Source organism: Dreissena polymorpha, chromosome 16 (assembly GCF_020536995.1).
Source record: "Dreissena polymorpha isolate Duluth1 chromosome 16, UMN_Dpol_1.0, whole genome shotgun sequence".
Lineage (NCBI taxonomy): Eukaryota > Metazoa > Mollusca > Bivalvia > Myida > Dreissenidae > Dreissena > Dreissena polymorpha.
This window is the reverse complement of record NC_068370.1, coordinates 31806414-31827490: the sequence shown is the minus strand read 5'-3', so window position 1 is coordinate 31827490 and position 21077 is coordinate 31806414. Positions and strand designations below refer to the sequence as shown.

The window sequence follows — 21077 nt, the reverse complement described above, 5'->3', positions numbered from 1 at the left end:
TTAACGCTCACTCATTCAGCCAAGTTTTCCAAGAGACATTCTCAATTTTATAACGCTCCCACCATTAAAACGTATGGTTAACGAAAGTTTATTCTTATGTTGGGTCAAGCCCATTTATGTATCGCAAATTAGGGACAAAATTTTCAGTACATTCAGGCAGCGGGTAAAAAGGTCCATACTTACTTGAGGAAGTTTTGAAAACTCTGTATGGAGCAGTCGGAGAATCTACTGAACTTGAATGCGTCCTCTCTGGAGTAGCTCATGATGAAGCCGGAGTTGCTGGCGCAGGGACTCGCCTCCGCCTCGCCATCGTGGTAGGCGCCCAGCCTGCAAACAGAAATACGCTTAAAGTTGAAACCTATTTATCTCAGCTCGATTGCACCTTCTTGTCTTTGAAGGAGATCTAAAGAACAACAATCGAATCCGTGACCCCGGTCGCTAGGTGGACGCCATAATCCACTACTCCACGGCGACCCCTGCAAACAGATTAGCCTGTTATCACGGTAAACGGTGACAATTCACAACTGCAACACCCGTGATAATGACAAAGTGTTACAATTCGCCATGGCAACGCCCTTAATTATGGAAAACGCTTAAATTTACCAGGGCAACGCTCGTAATAGTAGCAAAGGGTTACAATTCAAAATTGCAACCCCCGTTTTAATGGGAAGCGGTAATAAATCGCGATGGGAACACCGATGATAAAGACAAGCGGCAACATTTCACTATTCAAAACCCTAAAATAATGGCAAAAAAAACAATATAGCAAGACCTGTGGTAAGGGCAAACAGTAACAATACGCAAAAGCAAAGCCAGTGATAACGGAAAACAGATCTAAAATAAGATAGCGAGAACTAATGTCTAAAAGTAACAATTCAAAATGACAAAGCCAGAGATCATGGCACAGTTTGTGATATAGTAATACAGTCAGGAGGCACACTGGCAGAGCCTGGCATATATACGTACTACAGAAGTCGAATATACAATGGCATGCCTTTATCAAAAGTGCTGTTGTACTATTCAGAGGTGATTCACACATATCATCCCATTAATTAATAATCTCGTAAAATGTCGTGAAACAATCAAACATTTTCAGGAAGTAATTTAAACCGTCAAATATTAAGGAAAGTGTTTTCCTAGATAAAATAAGATAAAAAAATTGTTGAAGAATAAACAAAACAATTTCTGTCAAAATTTAATCGTACACACTTGCATAGGCAATTTGTATGCGCACATGTCTGATTTCTGTGCCAGTATTATATCATTCTTTGAACAAACTTTAAATTTTCATGTAAATGTTACAGGAGTAATTAATGTCTTCTGCAAAATAATAAACGGACAATAAACAATTGCAGAACCTAACGTCTAAACTTTCTGTTGTATAATTAGCGAATGAACGATAGTTTATTATGGTTAGAATAATGTTATAGTGTCATTTAAAAAAACTGACACGCAATGCGAGTATGCATCTACAATGTATCGCATGTAAAGGTCATTCTTAAATCATCATCGAATATCCTGGCCAAAATAAAAGGCTTAAAAACTGTGTATCATTCGATGTGTTTCCTGTTTTTGTTTTTCTTTAAATGAATTGTAGATATAAGATTTACCATTTCGCCGTTAGATTTTATTCATGACACAAATAATAAAAAAAGCAACTTATATTCAAAATCTTGCATACCCCCCACCCCATCCCACCCAAAATATCAATTTATTTAAGAATTGAAGAAAACATGTACAATAAAACGTGTAAGTTATATGACCTGCGTCATGCGAAAATGGGTCTTATGCGAAATGCGGCCATCGTAGCTAAAGACCAGCCTGCAACATCCGCGCAGTATGTTCAGGACCTACACTGTCCGTTATAAAATAACACATGAGTGTGCTGTCTAATAAGTGGGTCATATTTAACATCAAGATGGTATGATGATAGACACACGTACTTTAAAACAGTTGCTTAAGCATTTTTTTATATTTACAATTAAACAAGAGGGTAGTGCTCGAGACACGACGCTCGATGTTTGGATGATAGATTGATATGTCTTTATTTTCAAACAGAAACAACTATTATATTTTGCGAAATTATACTTGCAAATATTTTCAAATTTTTGTCAGAGTTATCATTTCGATGCATCATTTTTAAAAGGACCTATCTCTTTGGTCATGACCGAATTTACAAAAGGTAATACTTACTTTATACTACAATTATCGATCAGGAACTAGTTTGCATACGATGTTGTAAATTTGGCGCCGTCGAAAAATTTGTACTCACAAGAATTTCGTTCTCATGCAATAGTTTAATTGTTCAAATGTGTATTAAACAATTCATATCTCATTAATCAAAGATTGCTAGTAATTATCTCTAACGAACATCTATACATGTTGATGTTTCCAGTGTTCTAAGCTGTCCTTTGTAGTAAAACATGCGAAATGCACACTTTAATTAAAACAAGTGAGCAAAGCGTGGAAAATAAGGATACAAACATTAAACAGACGTATTCACAACAATTGAAATGAGAAAATATCTAGACGCGTTCTTGGAAAACTGGGTTTAATGCATATGCGTAAAGAGTCGTCCCAGATAATGATGTGCAGTCCGCACATTTAAATCAGCGACGACACTATCCGCTTGGATTTTCGCTGAGATGAAACGTTCTTTAATCGAAAAGTACCATTCAAGCGAAGCGTTGTGCCTGATAACCCTGTAAGTACTGCACATGATATATGGAACGACACTTAATGCACATGAATTAAACCCCGTTTTAGCAGAACGAGTTCCATATCTTCTCTATCATCACTTACAGATGCCCAACTTCATGGGCGGCTATAATGACACCATTGAAGCTCGTGGAGGCCTCCCCAATCCCGAAATTGTATGCCAACTTCCGGAAGTACGGTGCGGACAAACACGCCCCTCGCACGTAGGCCACCCCTGCAAGTATATTTATCATAATACAATGAACCAAACTAGACCACTCTTAAAGCACCAAAATCGAGCAAGAGTTTTCCATATTGTACTAAATAAAATTAACCATTTTAATCATTGCGTGAAAGTAAACAATGGATATTATTGTTACCCTTTTTCCACAGTTGTTTTAAGGGTCGTTAGAAGCCTTGTACAGCCATCAATTTCTTAACAAATATTGTTTATTTTTTATTGTAAAATTTCAGGTTAAATAAAATGTTATATAATATGCATTTATTGCTTGCAAACTGTATACGGTGTTGATTGGGAAGCCATCGACCCTCACACATTTATTTACGAGACAAATTACATATATTGTACGTGAAGCAACATATGTAGTTGCACACACAGTTTGTCGTCAGCTGCTTCAGCAGAATAAGTTATTAGCCGTAAATAATTGATTTGCAAAAGCTGAATATATAAATAAACACATATGCACCAAAAGAGGGGGTCATCACGTGATTATCCAAAGGACGCCCATGCCGAGACAGTGACTTTAGCCGTTTTATACTCTACTAGCTTCGACATTTCTTAGCGGGATCACAAAAAAATCATAGCGAGTAAAGTAGAGATATAGATCTAAATCGAATATTAATACGAAATAAACGCTAATCACTTTCGTATAAATTTGGCTGAAAAGCGGGCGGCATTTAAAAATTAAACAAAAGTAATAAATTGTATAAAACATTGAGAAATACCTGTTTCGGCAAGGACGTCATTATCATGATCGTCACGTGTGCTGTAACCACTTCTGGAAGTACCTTGTAATAAAGTATTTTTTTATATTTAAGAATCTCGTGACGTCACTCACCGGCAGTTCCCGCCACACATCCGTCAACCTCCTCCTCGTCATCATCGCTTGTGAACCGGCTGTCCTTGAACCTTCGTGTGTGTGACGTCATACGGCAGGCGTCATTACTGAAAAGAGATGACCTCAAAATGAAACAAGTGTTGCTAACTAATATATATTTATATATATTAAGATGCTATCATAGAAAATGTGACATGAATCAAGAAGTGCTGTTTTAGAAATTCATTAAATACAGGAGGTCAACAGTCCAGAAATTACGGTTTGATGTAATAAAACCTAATCTTTCGAATCGTTTAACTGCCGGGATATATTAATATAAGTAAATAGTCGCACAGGTTAATCAGAGACGACACTTACCGCCGAAACTGGATTTTTTTGCTAAGAAGATACTTTCTTTAAACAGAAATTATCAAAAAGGGCGAAATGTGTCGTCCCTGATTAGGCTATGTGGACAGCACAGGCTAATCTGGGACGACACGTGCATTAAACCCCATTGATACAGAGCACGGCTCATATATAAACATCAGACACACCAGATACACTGAAATTGTGTCTGCAGATGAGCAGTAGAGACATACGTATTAGCAATTCATAAGCCTGCATGTAAGAATCTAACAAAGAGCTTGAAAACATCGAATTCTTTGACACATAACAGTCAACGCAGGAAAATGGGCGTTTGAAACAAATCTTTCACGATTGTCAAAATATAACAAGATAACATGTAAATATTTGCGTTGTATGACATGTTTACTTTTTGTTAAAACATTATTGTTTTAATCGTATCAATATACAATCCAATATTTATAAGTATATGATACTGAACCATTAAATGCAAATCGGTTTTTTGACTCATCGTTATTAGCTCATTCAGCGTACGAATGGGTGATGCAAGTAAATGTAAGAAAATATCAAAGCGCAGACAGTGAAAGCCGAGATAATTTACAGCCGCGGTATTAATGACAACAGAGGACAATTTATGATAAGAAACACCTGCATCGTGCACGTTTCGTAACAGCGCTAATATCAATATAAATGTATGTTGTTTATGTAATAAGCATTGATAAAAACTGAAAATAATCCTTTTCCAGTGGCTCAATGTATCAGAAGAACGAGGAGACATTGAACATAACTTACAGTAAGATATTACATGTACCATTACAGTTAATAGTACGAAGGTTTTAATAATATCCATCTATAGCAAATAATAGTGAAATTAGTCAATGCATAAACATAACTAAAATAAACTGTCTACACAACTTTCATTTGTAATTTCCTTAAAAAAGACAGCAAATGTAGAGTAACAATTGTCGAACTAAACAATGCCCATATAGATGACCATATTTTGTAAAATCTTAAAGCAAATTAATGATTTTTAGAATTATTTCTATGATCAGTTTGACAATTTTTTTTGCATCATGCTTACTAGATGTAAGAGAGCGAGAGTCGTGGTGCGGTTAGGGGGGCGGGTACAATGCGATTTTTCGTATTAGACGTTAATGGTCTGTGTATTTAATAAAAGCAACTCATTGACTTGCTATCAATACAATTATAATGGCAGCATTTATTCCAATGCCATTGTGTAAGGTCGTCACATCTTAAGCTTATCTAGAGGACCACAGTGTGAAATAAAAAGTTGTTTGTTTGTTTTTTCATCCGTTCCGTTTAACGCACTTAAATCTTTAGGCATTAACAAACACTGCATTCGAAAACTGTTCACTTTCAACCACTATTAGAAAATTTGATAAAGATATTAAAATATTTTAATGTTCGACTTAACCTTAACGACAGAAGATAATGAAATGGTGAGTATAGTAACGGCGGTTTATAAATTGTCTCGTTAATTGATCTTATAAAGTATAATTAAATTATTGTTAACAATATTTTCAGACATATTAATGCCCCGCTAATAAAACAAATGATTTAGAACAGTAATTCTTAGCTACGCCCTCAATCTGATAAAGGAAAAAGGCATGTGTTGGTTAGTAAAGCGCATCGACTCAGTAAAATGGGCGGTTTCCAAAAAATAGTGTAACCAATCAATTATCGTGCATAACTGGTGTCAAATCATATTAATCAAATCATACTTAACCCCAGAACCTTTCAAATAATTTTACGATATTTTTTTCTTTTTGCGTGTACTTGAATTTTAAATTAATCAGATGCAATTTTCGATTTGCGTGTATTTTCGGCGATATCGGATTTTTTTAAACAATAAAGTGCATTATCATATACCGCCACGTGCATTTAGTAATTAGTAAATAAAAGTCGACAGAAAGAGAATCCATTTTATGCAGCTCGTTGTTTTTCCAACTGTGTAGCACCATGCTAACTGGAGGTGTTTCGGCATATAATATAGTTATAAAACTGCAGAATATATGAACATAGTGACCAAAGTATAACACTAACCAAATGCAATACAATAAATACGGTCAAATTAACCCATTTATGCCTAGCGTTTAGAAAAAAAGCCTCGGAAACCAGCGTAGACCCAGATGAGACGCCGCATGATGCGGCGTCTCATCAGGGTCTGCGCTGTTTGCTTAAAGGAATTTCTATAAGAACTATTCTAAATATAGAAATACATATACTAGACATCCCTTATTTTTGAAATAAATTGATCCAATAAAGAAAGATGGGAGAGCCCACTAGGCATACATGGGTTAAACTTGCGTGGAAATATAAAACTAAAAGAAACTTTGCGCTAGTCGAGTGTTCAAAGAGTACTTACAGTCTAGTGGCCTGCACCAGATTGGATTGAAATGGAGGCGGAGCCTCTCGACTTATATATGTGTCGCGTTCTGAGAAAACTGGGCTAAATGCATGTGCGTAAAGTGTCGTCCCAGATTAGCCTGTGCAGTCCGCACAGGCTAATCAGGGACGACACTTTCCGCTTTAATGGTATTTTTCGTTTAAAGGAAATCCCTTTCAACCGAAAATATAGTTTAAGCGGAAAGTGTCGTCCATGATTAGCCTGTGCGGACTGCACAGGCTAATCTGGGACGACACTTTACGCACATGCATTATGCCCAGTTTTCTCAGAACACGACTCATATGCTATTAGAACAATGTCATATTTGTTGTCTCGTCACTACTATCATATGGCATTATCAGAACGAGTTAAATGACTGTGTAACGTTTCTATAATATACGTGTAATGAGAAAGTCCGAACATATACATCATCTAAGATTTCATGTGCACTTAACATAGGCTAATAGGGGACGACACTGTCCGCTAAAATGGTATGGTCCGCATTAAGGATGTCTCTTCATAGAAAAAATACAGTTCTGAGGGAAAGTATCATCCCTGTTAAGCTCAGAGGACTGCTCGGGCTAATCAGGGACGACACCTTATGCACATGCGTTAAGCTCAGAGGACTGCTCGGGCTAATCAGGGACGAAACCTTATGCACATGTGTTAAGCTCAGAGGACTGCTCTGGCTAATCAGGGACGACACCTTATGCACATGCGCTAAGCTCATTTTTTTTTCAAGAGCGAAGCTTATATATATATATATATAATCTGATATTTCATATACATTATTCATGTTTGTCCGTCAAACAAACCTTCAAAAACATCATAGTGATTCTACTACACAGTGATAATAATTCATGTCCAAATTCCAGGCATACCCTGTTTGTAGAAAGGCCACATCGTGTAGTGGCAGAACTGTCTCGTACTTCACCAGCCATCGCTGGAGGCTGTCCATGGCGTCATACAGCGAGAACAGCCGACTGCCCTGGCGTATCCGGTTCTCCTCGATGAACGGCTGTGCAGTGGCGTCCCGGAAGACCCCGATCTCGCGGATTTTTAAATCTATATGCGGCCACTTCCGTTGTAGAGAGATTGTCAGAAATTTCCAGTTCACCTTCAAAGAAACATCGTAACACGATGAGGTTTCATTAAACTATAAAAATAAGTGTAAAGTAACCCTGAGATCATTGTCAGAGTGTGTGATTTTAGAAAATGTCAGAGTCGACCAATTGTCGAGATTTAAGGAAAACACGCGATAAAGAAAATTGTTGGAATAGTTTGATTGACCTGAGTCTAACCATAATTGTTCACTTCAGTAATTGCAGCATTCGCAGCAAGAGGTTTAAGGCGTTAAAGATAACACACAGTAGTAACTGTACTGTTCGTTTAAATATTTGAAAGTGTTTAATAGTATAGCATATTAGGCCCACTCTGGAAAAAACAGGGCTTAACGCATGTTTGTAAATGTGTCGACTGCACATGCTAACCAAGGACGACACTTTCCGATGTAGTATGGTATTTTCCGTTTAAAGGACGTGTCTTCCTATCGCAAATCCAGTTAAGGCCAAAAAGGTCGTCCAAGAATAGCCTGTACGAATTGATTACACTTGAAGCACATCCATTAAGCCCCGTTTACCCAGAGACAGACTAATATTTGTAACAGCTTTATTGTCAGACATATCGAACTTACTAACCATTTGATATGCATCTGTTAAACACTACACCGATTTTACATTGTCGAAAATAAATCATATTAATATCGAATATTTGCACTAATGATAAAAAACATTCACAATTTACACTAATATACAAATTTTACACTAGCAATAAAAACACACACATTTTACACTAATATCTTTTTTTACACTAACAATAAAAACACCCACGTTTCGTACTAATATACATATTTTGCACTAACAATAAAACACGAACATTTTAAACTAATATACCTATTTTACACTAACAATAAAAACATGCAAATTTTACGCATATAATAAAAAACACTCACGGCATGCCAGAAATGCAAGAGGTACTCTAACAGTTCGTCCGTGTCGCCTTCGAACTGTTGGACCATGGCGTTATCACAGAAGAGCAATAACTCTGGCTCGATCTTCGAGGAGCTCAGAGTTACCTGACGTTTCTGACGTTTCTGAAAGACGTTCACAAACTCGACGCTTTTCGACGCCGTCGAGTTCAATGTTGTCAAGTTCAAGACCTCTTTCCATGGGAATTTTAAGTTGTCCACGCTTGGAGGAACTAAAATATAAACAGGATTTCATTTGTAAATTTGTATGCTATGTTACTTTTTTTGTTATTTCATATTTGACAACATATGTCGGTTGAGAAAGTCATTATGACGTTTACTTTGGAAATTTTGAATAAACTGTTTAATGGCTTCATTAAAGTAACCTTTAGAAAATATTACATATAACAATCGTACACGATGTTTACCTCCAATGCCACATGGTATACTAATATTCGCTGTCATTTGGTGTGAACATACGAACGCATTATAATTAAGTTTGTTGTTGAGGAGAAATTGTTTGTCTTCTCATTAAAATACACAAAATCTTTATTTTCAAATGCAATATAGTTAAAATACACATTTTGTATCAGCATAACAAAAATAAACGCAAATATTTAAAATAAGTGTGTATGATATGTTTCTTATTAATACGCCAGCTATTCTATTAAAAGTTATAAAACTTTTAACAAAAATCTAAATTAATTGTTGAAATACTAAAAATAGATTTAAAATCAAGAAATAAATCAATAACAAGCCATAATGAAGTGTTGGCATGATATCTGTTTCATATCAGCGATGACAAATTGAAAGCTCTGATGCGGAAATGGACTAACATGGTATGTCAAATTCCCGAATATAATATTAATCGTTTTCCATGAAAAAGTATCATCGGTTGCTATTCATACAAACATTTGAAATTTATTGGCTAGTTTTGTTAATAATTTTGAAAAAAAAATCAATTTTACTACTCTATTAATTTTGAAATCAATAATAAATAACAACCGATGAATTTGAAGAATTGAGTCAGCGGCGACAACGAAAGAAGAGTTCGTCTGTTTTGCGAACTGTATGTTCTTTGCTTGAAAATTGAAACACACAGCACAAAAACGAATTGAAATTAAATTGCTTTCAGTAAATATTTAAAATTTGAGATTCAGTCAAACGTTCATGAGTCTAGTAGATTAATTAACTCTTTCAGCGCTGGAACCGAATTTTGAAGGTCTTTGCAAACAGTTTGGATCCAGATGAGACGCCACAGAACGTGGCGTCTCATCTGGATCCAAACTGTTTGCTATTCTGATAGTATTCTTTGAAAAAAAATCGAAGAAAATGCTAATTTTAAAAATTCAGCAGACGACATTTTAGCAGACTGCAAATTTCCCAGCATGCAAAGGGTTAAGTAGGCGTGCTGGGACACACTCCAACTTTTTTCTTTATGCATCCTCAGGCGCAGAAGGACCTCGTTCACTTGGAAATTCACATATAAAACATTTTGACTGGAGGCGCAAAAAGTCCACGGCTAACAACTTAGCCGCGTTATGCGAAAATGGGTAGTTTGCCATATGCGATCAGTGTAATTCCAGACCAGCGCAGTCTGGTAAGAACTGCCGAAATCACGAAGATGTATTGTTCTCATTAGCAAACACGGTAGCTTTTGACCAAACTGCGCGCATACGAAGGCTGAACTGGAACTACGCTGACCGCAAATGGCATAAGACCCAATGTCGCATGACGCGGCTCTACTGCGTTGTGCAAGGTAAATGGGTTTCATGTACAACCAAATCAATATGCATCAAATTGTTCTAAATAATACATATCAATCTTGCTAAACAATAAGTACAAATAGATGCGCAATGCGGATGCGTAATAAAATATCAAACCATTTATATCTAAAATGATATGGCCATTCGTTGGCATTTCACAACCAGGTGTTTCCCATTTGAATAGTATACTCGGGAACAAGTCTTGAACCATAAAATTTTAATTTGGCAGACCTTTGAATGTTTTCAAACATTTCGATGTATGATATTATGATAATGTAACCAAAACAATTTACTTATGGCGACATCATAACTTAACGGAAATGTCAAATGAAAGTGAGTACAAAAGTCATCTCATTAGGTCCAATCATCAAATGCTAGTATTAACGTGGCGTCTATCGGAATGACGTCAGTCGTGTTAATAAGATCAGATTCATCATCAAATGATATTAATACACACATTTAATGTTGTATTAACAAACCATGACTGATCACCAAATATGATATACAATGTATTTTAAAATGGATAAGTGAGTGACGTTTTGTTTCTGTATTGTGTGTCTATCTCGACTCCCATGCAATCAATCCCGACTCGGGAAGAGCTTGATGGATCTACCTATAAAGGAAACTACATGTTTGTCCCGCCCAGAGAACTAAATTAAGGAAGTTAAGATATGGATCTGACCTTGGGACGAAATTGAGCTACAATATGAGCTTCGATCCAGAAAAAAACTAACTTCATTCATGTGTTCATGTGCAAAAAGTGCCGTCTTAGATTAGCCCGTGCAATTCGCATACGCTAATCAGGGACGACACTTTCTGCGTTGATAGAATTAATCTTTTAAAGCATGTCTCTTCTAATCGAAAATCAAGTCTGAGCGGAAAGTTTCGTCTCCATTCAGCCTGTTCGTATCGCACATGCTAATCTTGGACGACACTTTACGCACATGCTTTAAAGGGGCCTTTTCACAGATTTTGGCATGTATTGAAGTTTTTCATTAAATGCTTTATATTGATAAATGTAAACAGTCAATCTTAAAAGCTCCAGTAAAAACACAAGAATAAAATTAAAGAAACAAGTAACCCTAAACTGGGCTCGAACTACTAACCTCTGAAGTAAAAGTCTATCGCTTAGACCACTCGGCCATCCGTGTTCATACAATGAGTGATGTATTTCATGCTTTTTATAAGCAATTCTCAAAGTATCACAAAATATAACGACAACATCAAAACTCTCCTAATTATTCAATCGTTTCGTGTTGCAACGCTTTATAATTTTCAGGTTTTTAAATCGTCGAAAGATGCATTTAATGGATATTTTAGAGCATGGTAAATGTCAAGTATTACTGTTTCCTTACAAATATCATAACTAAAGCGAAAATGTGCGAATTTGAAGAAAAAAAATGTCAATTTACCAAATAGTTAAAAGGCCCCTTTAATTCCCGTGTTCTTATGGCGGAACTCGTGTCTTTAGTCATCACTAACTACAACTGAACCAGCTTACCAAAAAGCTCGTCGTCAGAGAATGTATGTGAGTCCGGGGATTTCCTCCATATAGTGTGGGTATCGAGGTGCAGAGACCGTTTGTGCCTTTTGTGGGCCAACGGCGGTGCTATTACCATTTCCTCGTGGATAATGCCCTCCTGTAATCATGGAAACGGATTACATTTCGTGCAAGTGTATTCTAGATCGCCTGGAAGGACCATACAGGCGGCATTAGCGATTATACACATCATACCAGAAATGATTGTGTTAGTTGCTTATAGAAAAAAATGGAAACCTTTCTCTAAAATCCGACCCGTAATAAGTTCGACAGGCTATTTAAGTATCATGTATGTTGGTATTAAAAAGATTTCATACAAGTCTATATACAAGGCTATGAACAAGTCTATTAAAAGCCTACCAAGATATAGACAACAAGAGCTTTGTCTAAAACAAAAAAGCAGTCCATTTAAAGGTTAATGTTGTGGGATCATGAACAGGATCTCCATACCCTTCAGTTACTAGTATCTAGTTAAAGTAAACTTCATTGCAGAATGCAGGTTTTAGTTTTCAATTATCTCTGTAAACATAGAAACCACAATTTTGGTCTGACGAAAAAGATGAAATAATATGCATATTCATCACATGGTCGTCTTTACACATACCGAGTTTCATTAACTTAACTTGAGTACTTTTTTAATTATCACAGGATCCAGCCTTTAGTTTTTACTTATTTCTGAAACCGTAGCAAACACAATATTTGTCTGACATCAATGAAATAATGTGCACATTTCTTATATTCTTTTTTGTGCTCAATGTAAACCGATATACGCATTCTTCACTTAAGATACTCTGTTTGTGTATTAAAATAGTGTGTCTACGATCTTAAACCGGAGAACATAGCATGACATAGCATTAAATAACCCGACAGCAGACACGTCGACACTCTTACTTGTTGAACAATGCATTCTATATTTTTATGATTGTATTGTAATAATTTGACAAGTTTATGGTTAATTTGCATGTTCTTTATTATTGTTTAATTATTTTTTAATCATTTATATGATAGATCTTTAATTAGCTAGATAATACAAATAAAACAGGTTGAAGCCATTGACGTCTGATACTTTAGTTATTTAATACTAAAAATAAGGATACTAGTAATCTATCAGTATAATTGGTATTATTGATATGCGTGGAGAGGAGTTTAATAACAATTAAACGGCTAAACAAAATATTCATTGTTTTGAAACTGTTGGTCTAAAACCTGTATAAACAAGAGCACCGCATAACGGGTGCCACGCTCGGCTGCGGGTGCAGTTTTTAATAAATGAAAGCTGGTCAGAATTTTTTTTTAGAGGTCACAGTGACCTTGACCTTTGGCCTAGTGGCCCAAAAATGGGTGTGGCATGTAGAACTCATCAAGTTGCAGCTACATATGAAGTTTCAAAAATGTAGATTGAAGCTCTTTGATTTAAGAGCCAATGTTTAAAACCTTAACAAAATGTAAAGGTTTTAGCACGACGCGGACGGCGGACGTCGGACGGCGGACGGCGGAAGGCGGACGACGAGTGGCTATGATTATACCTCGGGTTTTCTCCGAAAACAGCCGAGCTAAAATGAATTAAACAAAACTAGATATATCAAGCACAAGCCCACAAGGAAGAAGGAACTGTCTTTGGTACGCAGAACAACCACAACTTTATGAAGTAAATACAAATGAGCACGAATCTGGCATCATTACAATTAATCATAATTATGTTGCACAAATTATTTAATTGTAATTAGAATAAAAGTATGGATATGACCTCATCGTTATTGTATGAATTGACAAACCAATGCGTTTTTCTTTTGCGGTCACTATGCGTCAATTATAATCAATGTGTCGATGCATCATCGAACGCCCAAATGGCGTGGAAACCAATCAACAACATAGTTGTTGCATTTAAGATAATACTCATAGGGATAGCATAGCGTATTTAGTATTAAGACATTAAAACAGTAAACTTACAAAGGATATTGAGAGGAAGTGCGTCGCCAATAACCACAACTCTGTTATTAGTATTTTAGAGTCAGTTCCCTTTGTCAATTTTTGGTATAGTCTTTTTAATGTATCGAGTATAACTGCAACTAATAATTTAAATGAAATCAAATTAATCTTTATATAATTATAGATGACTTTAAGAGAAATGAAATATGGTTTAATCAAGGGTAATAACTTTCTCTATAGTTTGTATATAATTATTGCGGTTCGCTATTGTGTTCAAGCATGAATTCAAGAGAATTATAGAGAATACAATACGTCTTCAAATATTATTGGAGGACATCTAGAGTAAGTGCACTGAATACACGGACTAAACCTCAAACTATAGAATGTTTGGAGTAATTGACCTAATTTGATTTTGTGTGTGCAGAAAACTTCTTATAAATTGTAAATGTAGTTAAACGAAAGTTCATATGTTGATAAAGGACTTTGAGAGAAGTGCAGGGTGAAATTATTTTTAACTATTTCTGCAATATTTACAGATTCGTTACGATTATTTTCTTCCGGAATAAAGTTTAATGTTCGAAACCAAATTTGAGTTTATCTTACCGCATTTTGCATGTAAGGACTTTTATATTTATGTTATGTATAATAAATACAAAACGCAGTTTGCATCTAATTATTTTTATTTTTTATAAAAAGCACCATAACTACTGGGTAACACACAACTCACCACAAAATGTTTCATGTTGCCACCGTTGTGATTGTCGTTGTGTCTTAGACTCACCAGGGTACCGGACCCTACATCGTGGTAAAAGTGTAGCTTGTCCGCCTTCTGATGGAGCCGGTGCTGAAAAAAAACGCAAGTCTAATGTTGAAACTGAAAAACACCAGAAGAAACTATTGTCCTTGATGAACAAGTACTATGCTTATTAATCGTTATTTTTTAAACGGCATTTCTTCTTAATTGTGAAATTAAGTTTTCAAGAGTGATGACTTAAATGTACGCACAGGCTTTTCAGATACAACACGTTCCGCCTATACTAGATTTTCGTTTAGAAGGGACCACCTTAAAACAAAAAATTCCATAAAAGCGGAAAGTTTCGTCCCTTACACTTTACGCACTGACATAAATCCCTGTTTTCCCAGAACGAGGCTCACATGGCGATGGCCGCTTTAAAACACAGCCTTATGGTTTTCAATCCTCGAATATCTTTAGTTGAGAAACACGTCAGATGAATTATTAAAAAAAAACATGTGACGTATAGAGACAAAAGTAAAATACAACATGTTCTACCATTAGGCTACATATTCGTATTTATTTGAATAAAAACACATGATACACTTGATATGTTTATTTCCTTTATATTTTCACTGGTCTATCTCAAACTTACATGTTTATTATCCTCATGAAAGACTGTCTTCCCATCACTGTCAGTGAATACGTGAAGCACTTTAAAATCTTCGTGTAAAATGGAGCTATTAAGTCTTTGAAGATTTATATTATATTTACGAATGGGTGTGTGCACATTTAGACTTATTTCCGGGTCGACTTTTGGATCACCGACAACTGTTATGTCCGCGGGATGCTGCTCCCTTTGCATATTTTCTGAAAGATAAGAAACGAGTCTGCTGACAAATGAGAATTGATATTATTTTGAAATTTTAACGTTTTATTTAGATCATGTTTTGTGGTGTTGAATCATACAATTGTATGAACACCACGCGTATTGCTGTAAGAATTCATGAGGCAAAGTGTTAGCACGACACAATTCAAGATAGACAACGAATACTAAAACAAACACATTCAATTGTGGTAATTATTTGATCGGGAATTCGCTGCAATCATTCAAAGGACATTTTATTTGTAGAACAAATCTAAATAATTAAAATAAGATAAAAATACCACCTTACCCTAACCCCTACCCACATACATGAGGTTGTTCAGAAATGAAAACTGCTGTAAAAGTCGTGTTGGAGCATATAAGTGATATAAGATGCATAGAATTAATAAGTTCACATTTATTATGTAAATTGAAAAGCAAACTTTCGTGATGGCAATATCCAGTCCCCTAATATGTAACAACAAGTAAATAATAAAATGAGGTTGTGTTATCTATCCAGGTCATTGAAATCAATTTTTATTTTATGCTTTCAGTTGGTTTATAGAGAAAAATCAGTGAAATAAAACTGGTATTTCACTGTTTTAAATAGTAAAAAATAACAGTGAAAAATATCGATATTTTTCACTGTTTTATTGTGAAATGGCGTCATTTTTTTTCAACGAAATGACGTCATAAATCCAGCGAAATTATTCAGTTAAATTGTTTTACAATGTAAATTAACGGTGACAAAAGCATAAAATAAAAAGAAAATTTGTTGGATTCGATGGAATATCGATTTTAATTCACTCGTGATCATAAAAAATACACATTTTCACTCGTGGCGCAGTGGCTGCGCCACTCGTGAAAATATTATTTTATATGATCACTCGTGAAATAAAATCGATATTCCACCGAATCCAACAAATATCCTCTATGTATTCACATACTTTTAACATCATACTAGTATGTCACACGTTCATGTATATTTTGCGCCCATTAAAGCAGAATATATCAAGCGTGCGTACGTTTAAATGATAAATCCGCCGTGTACTTCTGTTTTCATTACGGAAAGCTTACCTGAAACCAAATAGTTCACAAAGAACTATTAAAACTATTAATCGTACGTCGTTAAGGTGAATTATTTTCATGCCTGAGTAAAAATGTCAGCACTACAACTTATTTGTCAAAAAGTTAATCAATACATATGTAATACATCATCTGTATAACGGAGATCTTTTATCGCATGACCAATTATTAATGAAATAGTTCACAATCATTGAACCCACAAAACAATTTTTAATTTCTTTCTAAGGAAGTTGTTTTGTGTTTCCAAATAAATTTTAAGACTTATTTCAAGTGTTATAGACTTTGATAAAATGAATTATATTTTATGTCATGATTCGTACTGGGATATTGGAATTTCGAAACCGCAGTGTGAAGCAAACATTTAATAGCATTTGTATATATTAAAACATTGATTGTGATTATAACTCAATACAGTAAACGAAACAACAGACACAAAAATAAAATACGTATTCATGTTGGCAGTGTGAAAGACAAATAGTTGAATAGCGGACACGCATCCATTTGAGAGTTGTTTCAATTTTAACTTGCCATGCTCGGGGTAAAGTATACTGTTTAGTAGATTCACTGCTTCAATCGTAACCCATTTATGCCTAGCGTCTAAAAAAAGGCCTTGGCAAACAGCGTAGACCCAGATGAGAGGCCGCATGATGCGGCGTCTCATCAGGGTCTACGCAGTTTGCTCAAATAAATTTCTGTAAGAAATATTCTAAATATAGAAATAAGTATACTAGAAATCCCTAATTTTGGAAATAAATTGATCCAATTTAGAAGAATGGGAGAGTCCACTAGGTAAAAATGGGTTAAAACAAAGTGCCCGCTTGTGAAATCCGTCTTTGTAAACACAACTCTTTCATCTTTAAGAAAAATAAGGCACCGACATACGGAGACCGTTCGATCAGTTTTAAACATGACAGTCACCATGCATCAGAGCTATGTTTGCATTAAATTGTAATCCATTTCAAGCAAGAAATGAGCAGATAAATTAAGATAATAAAGCTTTAAACCCACAGCAAACAAACTCATTTACATCAAAGTATGATACATTGATATGTCCTTTTAAATAGATACATTCGCCCAATATATTTTTACTAATATAGCTACCACTATTATTTCGTATTTTTGAAAACTAATAACAGCAACAGCAGCGGCAGCAACTATTACTACTACTACTATTACCACTACTACTGCTTCTGCTGCTATTATTATTATTAATTTTTATTATCATTATTATTACTGCTGATTCAGCTGCTACTGTTACTACCGCTACTGATTTACTACTACTGTTGGTGCTGCTGCTACTATTACTACCGTTATTGCTTTTACTACTATTTTGTTCATATTTGATTATACCAGGATGACAATTATATTTAAGAAATATTTTTTATAATAATTTTTTCTCTGCTACAGTTAGTAACTGGAATTTATTGCGTAGTTAAGCATAGACAAATTTAATATATGTAATATGTAATATAAATGCAAGAACTGTATTCGGGAATGGCGAACACAAGGAGTACCGTCATTTGTTTATTAACGTACATATACGCCATATGACTCATGTGCTTATTTCCAAGCAAATAAATACATGCACATGGGCATAGATAATTGCTCAATCAATAACCAATTATGAAACTCCAGTCCCGTCAAAGGACTGACCGTTTCGCCTACATTCTTGACAGCGCGTGATACTTTGACAATCATAAGCAATACATATAACGTGCTCGTGCATTACAAAGAAAACCTGGCGAGTAATTGAATCCTACGTCAACGTGACTCGCAATTACATCTAATCTCTGTTGTATTGGTCATTAAAAGTAGATTTATTTTCATTGCTGATGGGTCATTAAAGGTATATTTATTTTCATTGTCAATGGGTCAATGCGCGATTGATAATAAAACAGACGTTCCGACATGACATAACAATTAATATCATTAGTAATTTTGCAGCACTAAATTGTTCACAGGAGCATGCCGATGCATTGAACATAGCTCGCCCAATGCCTACACGTTTAAGCTTTTTACCGATCATGAAAACTTTAAAGACGGATTTATATAAGCAAACAGTGACGCATATTTTGCTTTTGCTTTTTTTTCCAATAAAACCATGCTGTGCATCTTGAAAAACACACATTCAAGTATATTACTAGTGACTAGGTTTGAATTTAAAACCAACATGCAGTATCGTATCCATTCAGCGAAACTGGGACGAATGAATCTGTGGAACGGACTATGTTTTGATTTATTTTTTATTTGTATTTTTTATTGTCTGCAAATGTAAAGGAATTTATATTACAGGCTATATAATCATTATATATGCACGTGTAGTTTTCTACAATTCAAAGATTCGACATGCAATTATATGCTTTAATTTCTTTCGTTATGTGCTGATTTTTCTTATAAAAGTGCACATGGAGTATACGCCATTATGCAGCGTGTCTCCTTAATACCAAAGAAAAACTAATTACATTTTTGGAAAGTCCTTGAGAATATTTAAATGTATATGAAAATATATCAGAAAAAACATGTTGATAGAAACAAAACAAAAACACAAAGTCCTTGAGAATATTTAAATGTATATGAAAAGATATCAGAAAAAAACATTATGATAGAAACAAAACAAAAACACAATACAATGACATATGCCAATAAAGTGCGTTATTCAGAAGCATGGGTATTGTTTTTGACGATGCTGCGAAGCAGCTCGTCTAAGTTATTATACCATGAAATATTCTTCACAATGGCGACCTATGTAAAAGACCGAGCCAGTCCGATTGAGATAGCTCGATTTTTCTCATCGGCATACCTCGCTGATTATCATTGATAAATGTATAGGAAGCTCAACTATAAATAGGACAGCATATTCTGGGAAAAAGATTAAGTAATAGTTTGAAAACGTTAATTTTAAATCAGTTATATTCAATTTATTATATGTTTATAGATCACTGAAACAACTATGCGTTTCTGTATTGTATTTGACATTTGTCGTGATTCAGTAAATAAATTGCGAATTAAAACGTGTATAATTAACTTTTAAAGCGATCATGAGTGTAAAGAAAACGAATTATTTCGAACCTGCCATTTGTTAACGCTGTAGCGACTATGGTATATAAACAGCATAATAGCCGTATGACATTTGTGAAACTCGCTCTTATGCATGCTTTCTTATTTTGCATATTTAATAAACTTTTCAAACAGAAATTACAGAGCCACATCAGTGCACATACTATGTTTGATAATTCATTCGTTTGTTGGATATTGTTTGCTGTTTTAAACACATATTAGGTCATATCGCGCAGATTTAGTTAACCTTACCATGTGTTCATGGGCGAACTGACGTATACAAGTGCTCTTACGACTATGTGCTCATACCTACTTTCGGGAATCATCATGAAATTATTGCCGTGCTTAACGCACAAACATGCATAAGCTTATTGAATTAGAGAAAAAACAATAATCAAAAGAGAAAAAATTATATGTTCATGCACATGGGCATGTGAAATCACGTCCGTACACATAGTATCATTAACTTAGGAAAGGGAACAACGAAATATAAAGTTTGGTATAATATACATGAGAAATTAAAGAGCATGGTGTAATTAAAGAGCATGTAAAGTTTTGAATTTATATGCTGAAACGTAATGTTATAGCCCACAAACGTTTTACTGTAAAGAACGTTTTTTTAAGATAAGTGGTACAGAAAATACACGTCAAATATCTTGTTAAAGATATTTCTTGTTATATTTGATCGAGAATGTAACCCGCCTCCCAGTTTCGCTGAATGGATCAAGTTCCCCACGGGTACTACTTCCCCGTACCCCCCATTTTTTTTCGTACCCTACATTTTTCGTACCCATTTTTTTCCTAACCAAATCTTTTTTCGTACCCAATTTATTTTTTGCATAATGTTTGTACCCAAAATTTTCGTACCCATTTTTTTCCTACCCAAAATTTTCCTACCCACATACACAATTGTGGTGACGCAGATAAACTTAAAATTAAATAGATGCTTTTATATCAATCCTCTTCAGAAGCATCGTCCCACCAGTACTGTCAGTACTTTGATTATAATATTCAACGAATTTGACCGTTTTACAGAAATGTTACGTACCCAAATCACTTAATAATTAATTTTTAAAGTTACATGTGATGTAAGTAAACCTTCAAGCCTCAATCAAAGCGAGAATGAGCCATTAACTAAAGTGCATACACCATTTTATGCCCTATCTGACTTTCAAGGGAAAAACGTAATGCTTATCACACGCTTACCGTTTTCTGTTGATGCTTTATAAATATTTTCTGCTGATTTCACATGATGTTGGAAAAGTTTGGATTCAACGATGACTTTGGATGAATCTGTGGACGTGTGTGAATTAATCTGAAATGCAAATAGTTCAATTTCAATTTTAAATTAGCGTGTGTATATCGGTTATACGTGATCAAATCAAGACTACGTGACAGATGAATTTTAATGTTTTGTTGAAATATATACAACACTGTTATAATTATCGTAGCAGCCTCGATGTGGAGATTATATAATTCAATGGACCATATATCGCCTTGATGCAAATAGGTACCATGAGACACTGAAATAAGAAGGCACATGGTACCTT

The 21077-nt window shown here is 34.9% G+C and overlaps 1 protein-coding gene across 1 annotated transcript; it reads right to left on the bottom strand.

Annotated features, from left to right (window-relative positions):
- Window positions 1–179: 179 nt before the first annotated feature.
- On the bottom strand, window positions 180–20821 carry LOC127861750 (A disintegrin and metalloproteinase with thrombospondin motifs 2-like). Its single transcript, XM_052400430.1, has 9 exons — window positions 20734–20821; window positions 15175–15389; window positions 14514–14630; window positions 11819–11957; window positions 8537–8784; window positions 7407–7642; window positions 3777–3883; window positions 2803–2932; window positions 180–327 (listed from the first exon to the last, which is right to left on the bottom strand). The coding sequence occupies exons 2-9, from the start codon at window positions 15382–15384 to the stop codon at window positions 180–182; spliced, it is 1335 nt and encodes a 444-aa protein (XP_052256390.1). The 5' UTR covers window positions 15385–15389; window positions 20734–20821.
- Window positions 20822–21077: the final 256 nt, after the last annotated feature.

What these genes read in the sequence shown, in the direction of transcription:
- LOC127861750 (XM_052400430.1), bottom strand. Translation starts at nt 15,384, where the DNA reads ATGCAAAGGGAGCAGCATCCCGCGGACATAACAGTTGTCGGTGATCCA. An exon ending in TTCATGAGGATAATAAACAT is followed by an intron (nt 14,631 to 15,174) that starts GTAAGTTTGAGA and finishes GTTTTTTTTCAG; the next exon opens with CACCGGCTCCATCAGAAGGC. An exon ending in GTGGCCTTTCTACAAACAGG is followed by an intron (nt 3,884 to 7,406) that starts GTATGCCTGGAA and finishes ATCTCTTTTCAG; the next exon opens with TAATGACGCCTGCCGTATGA.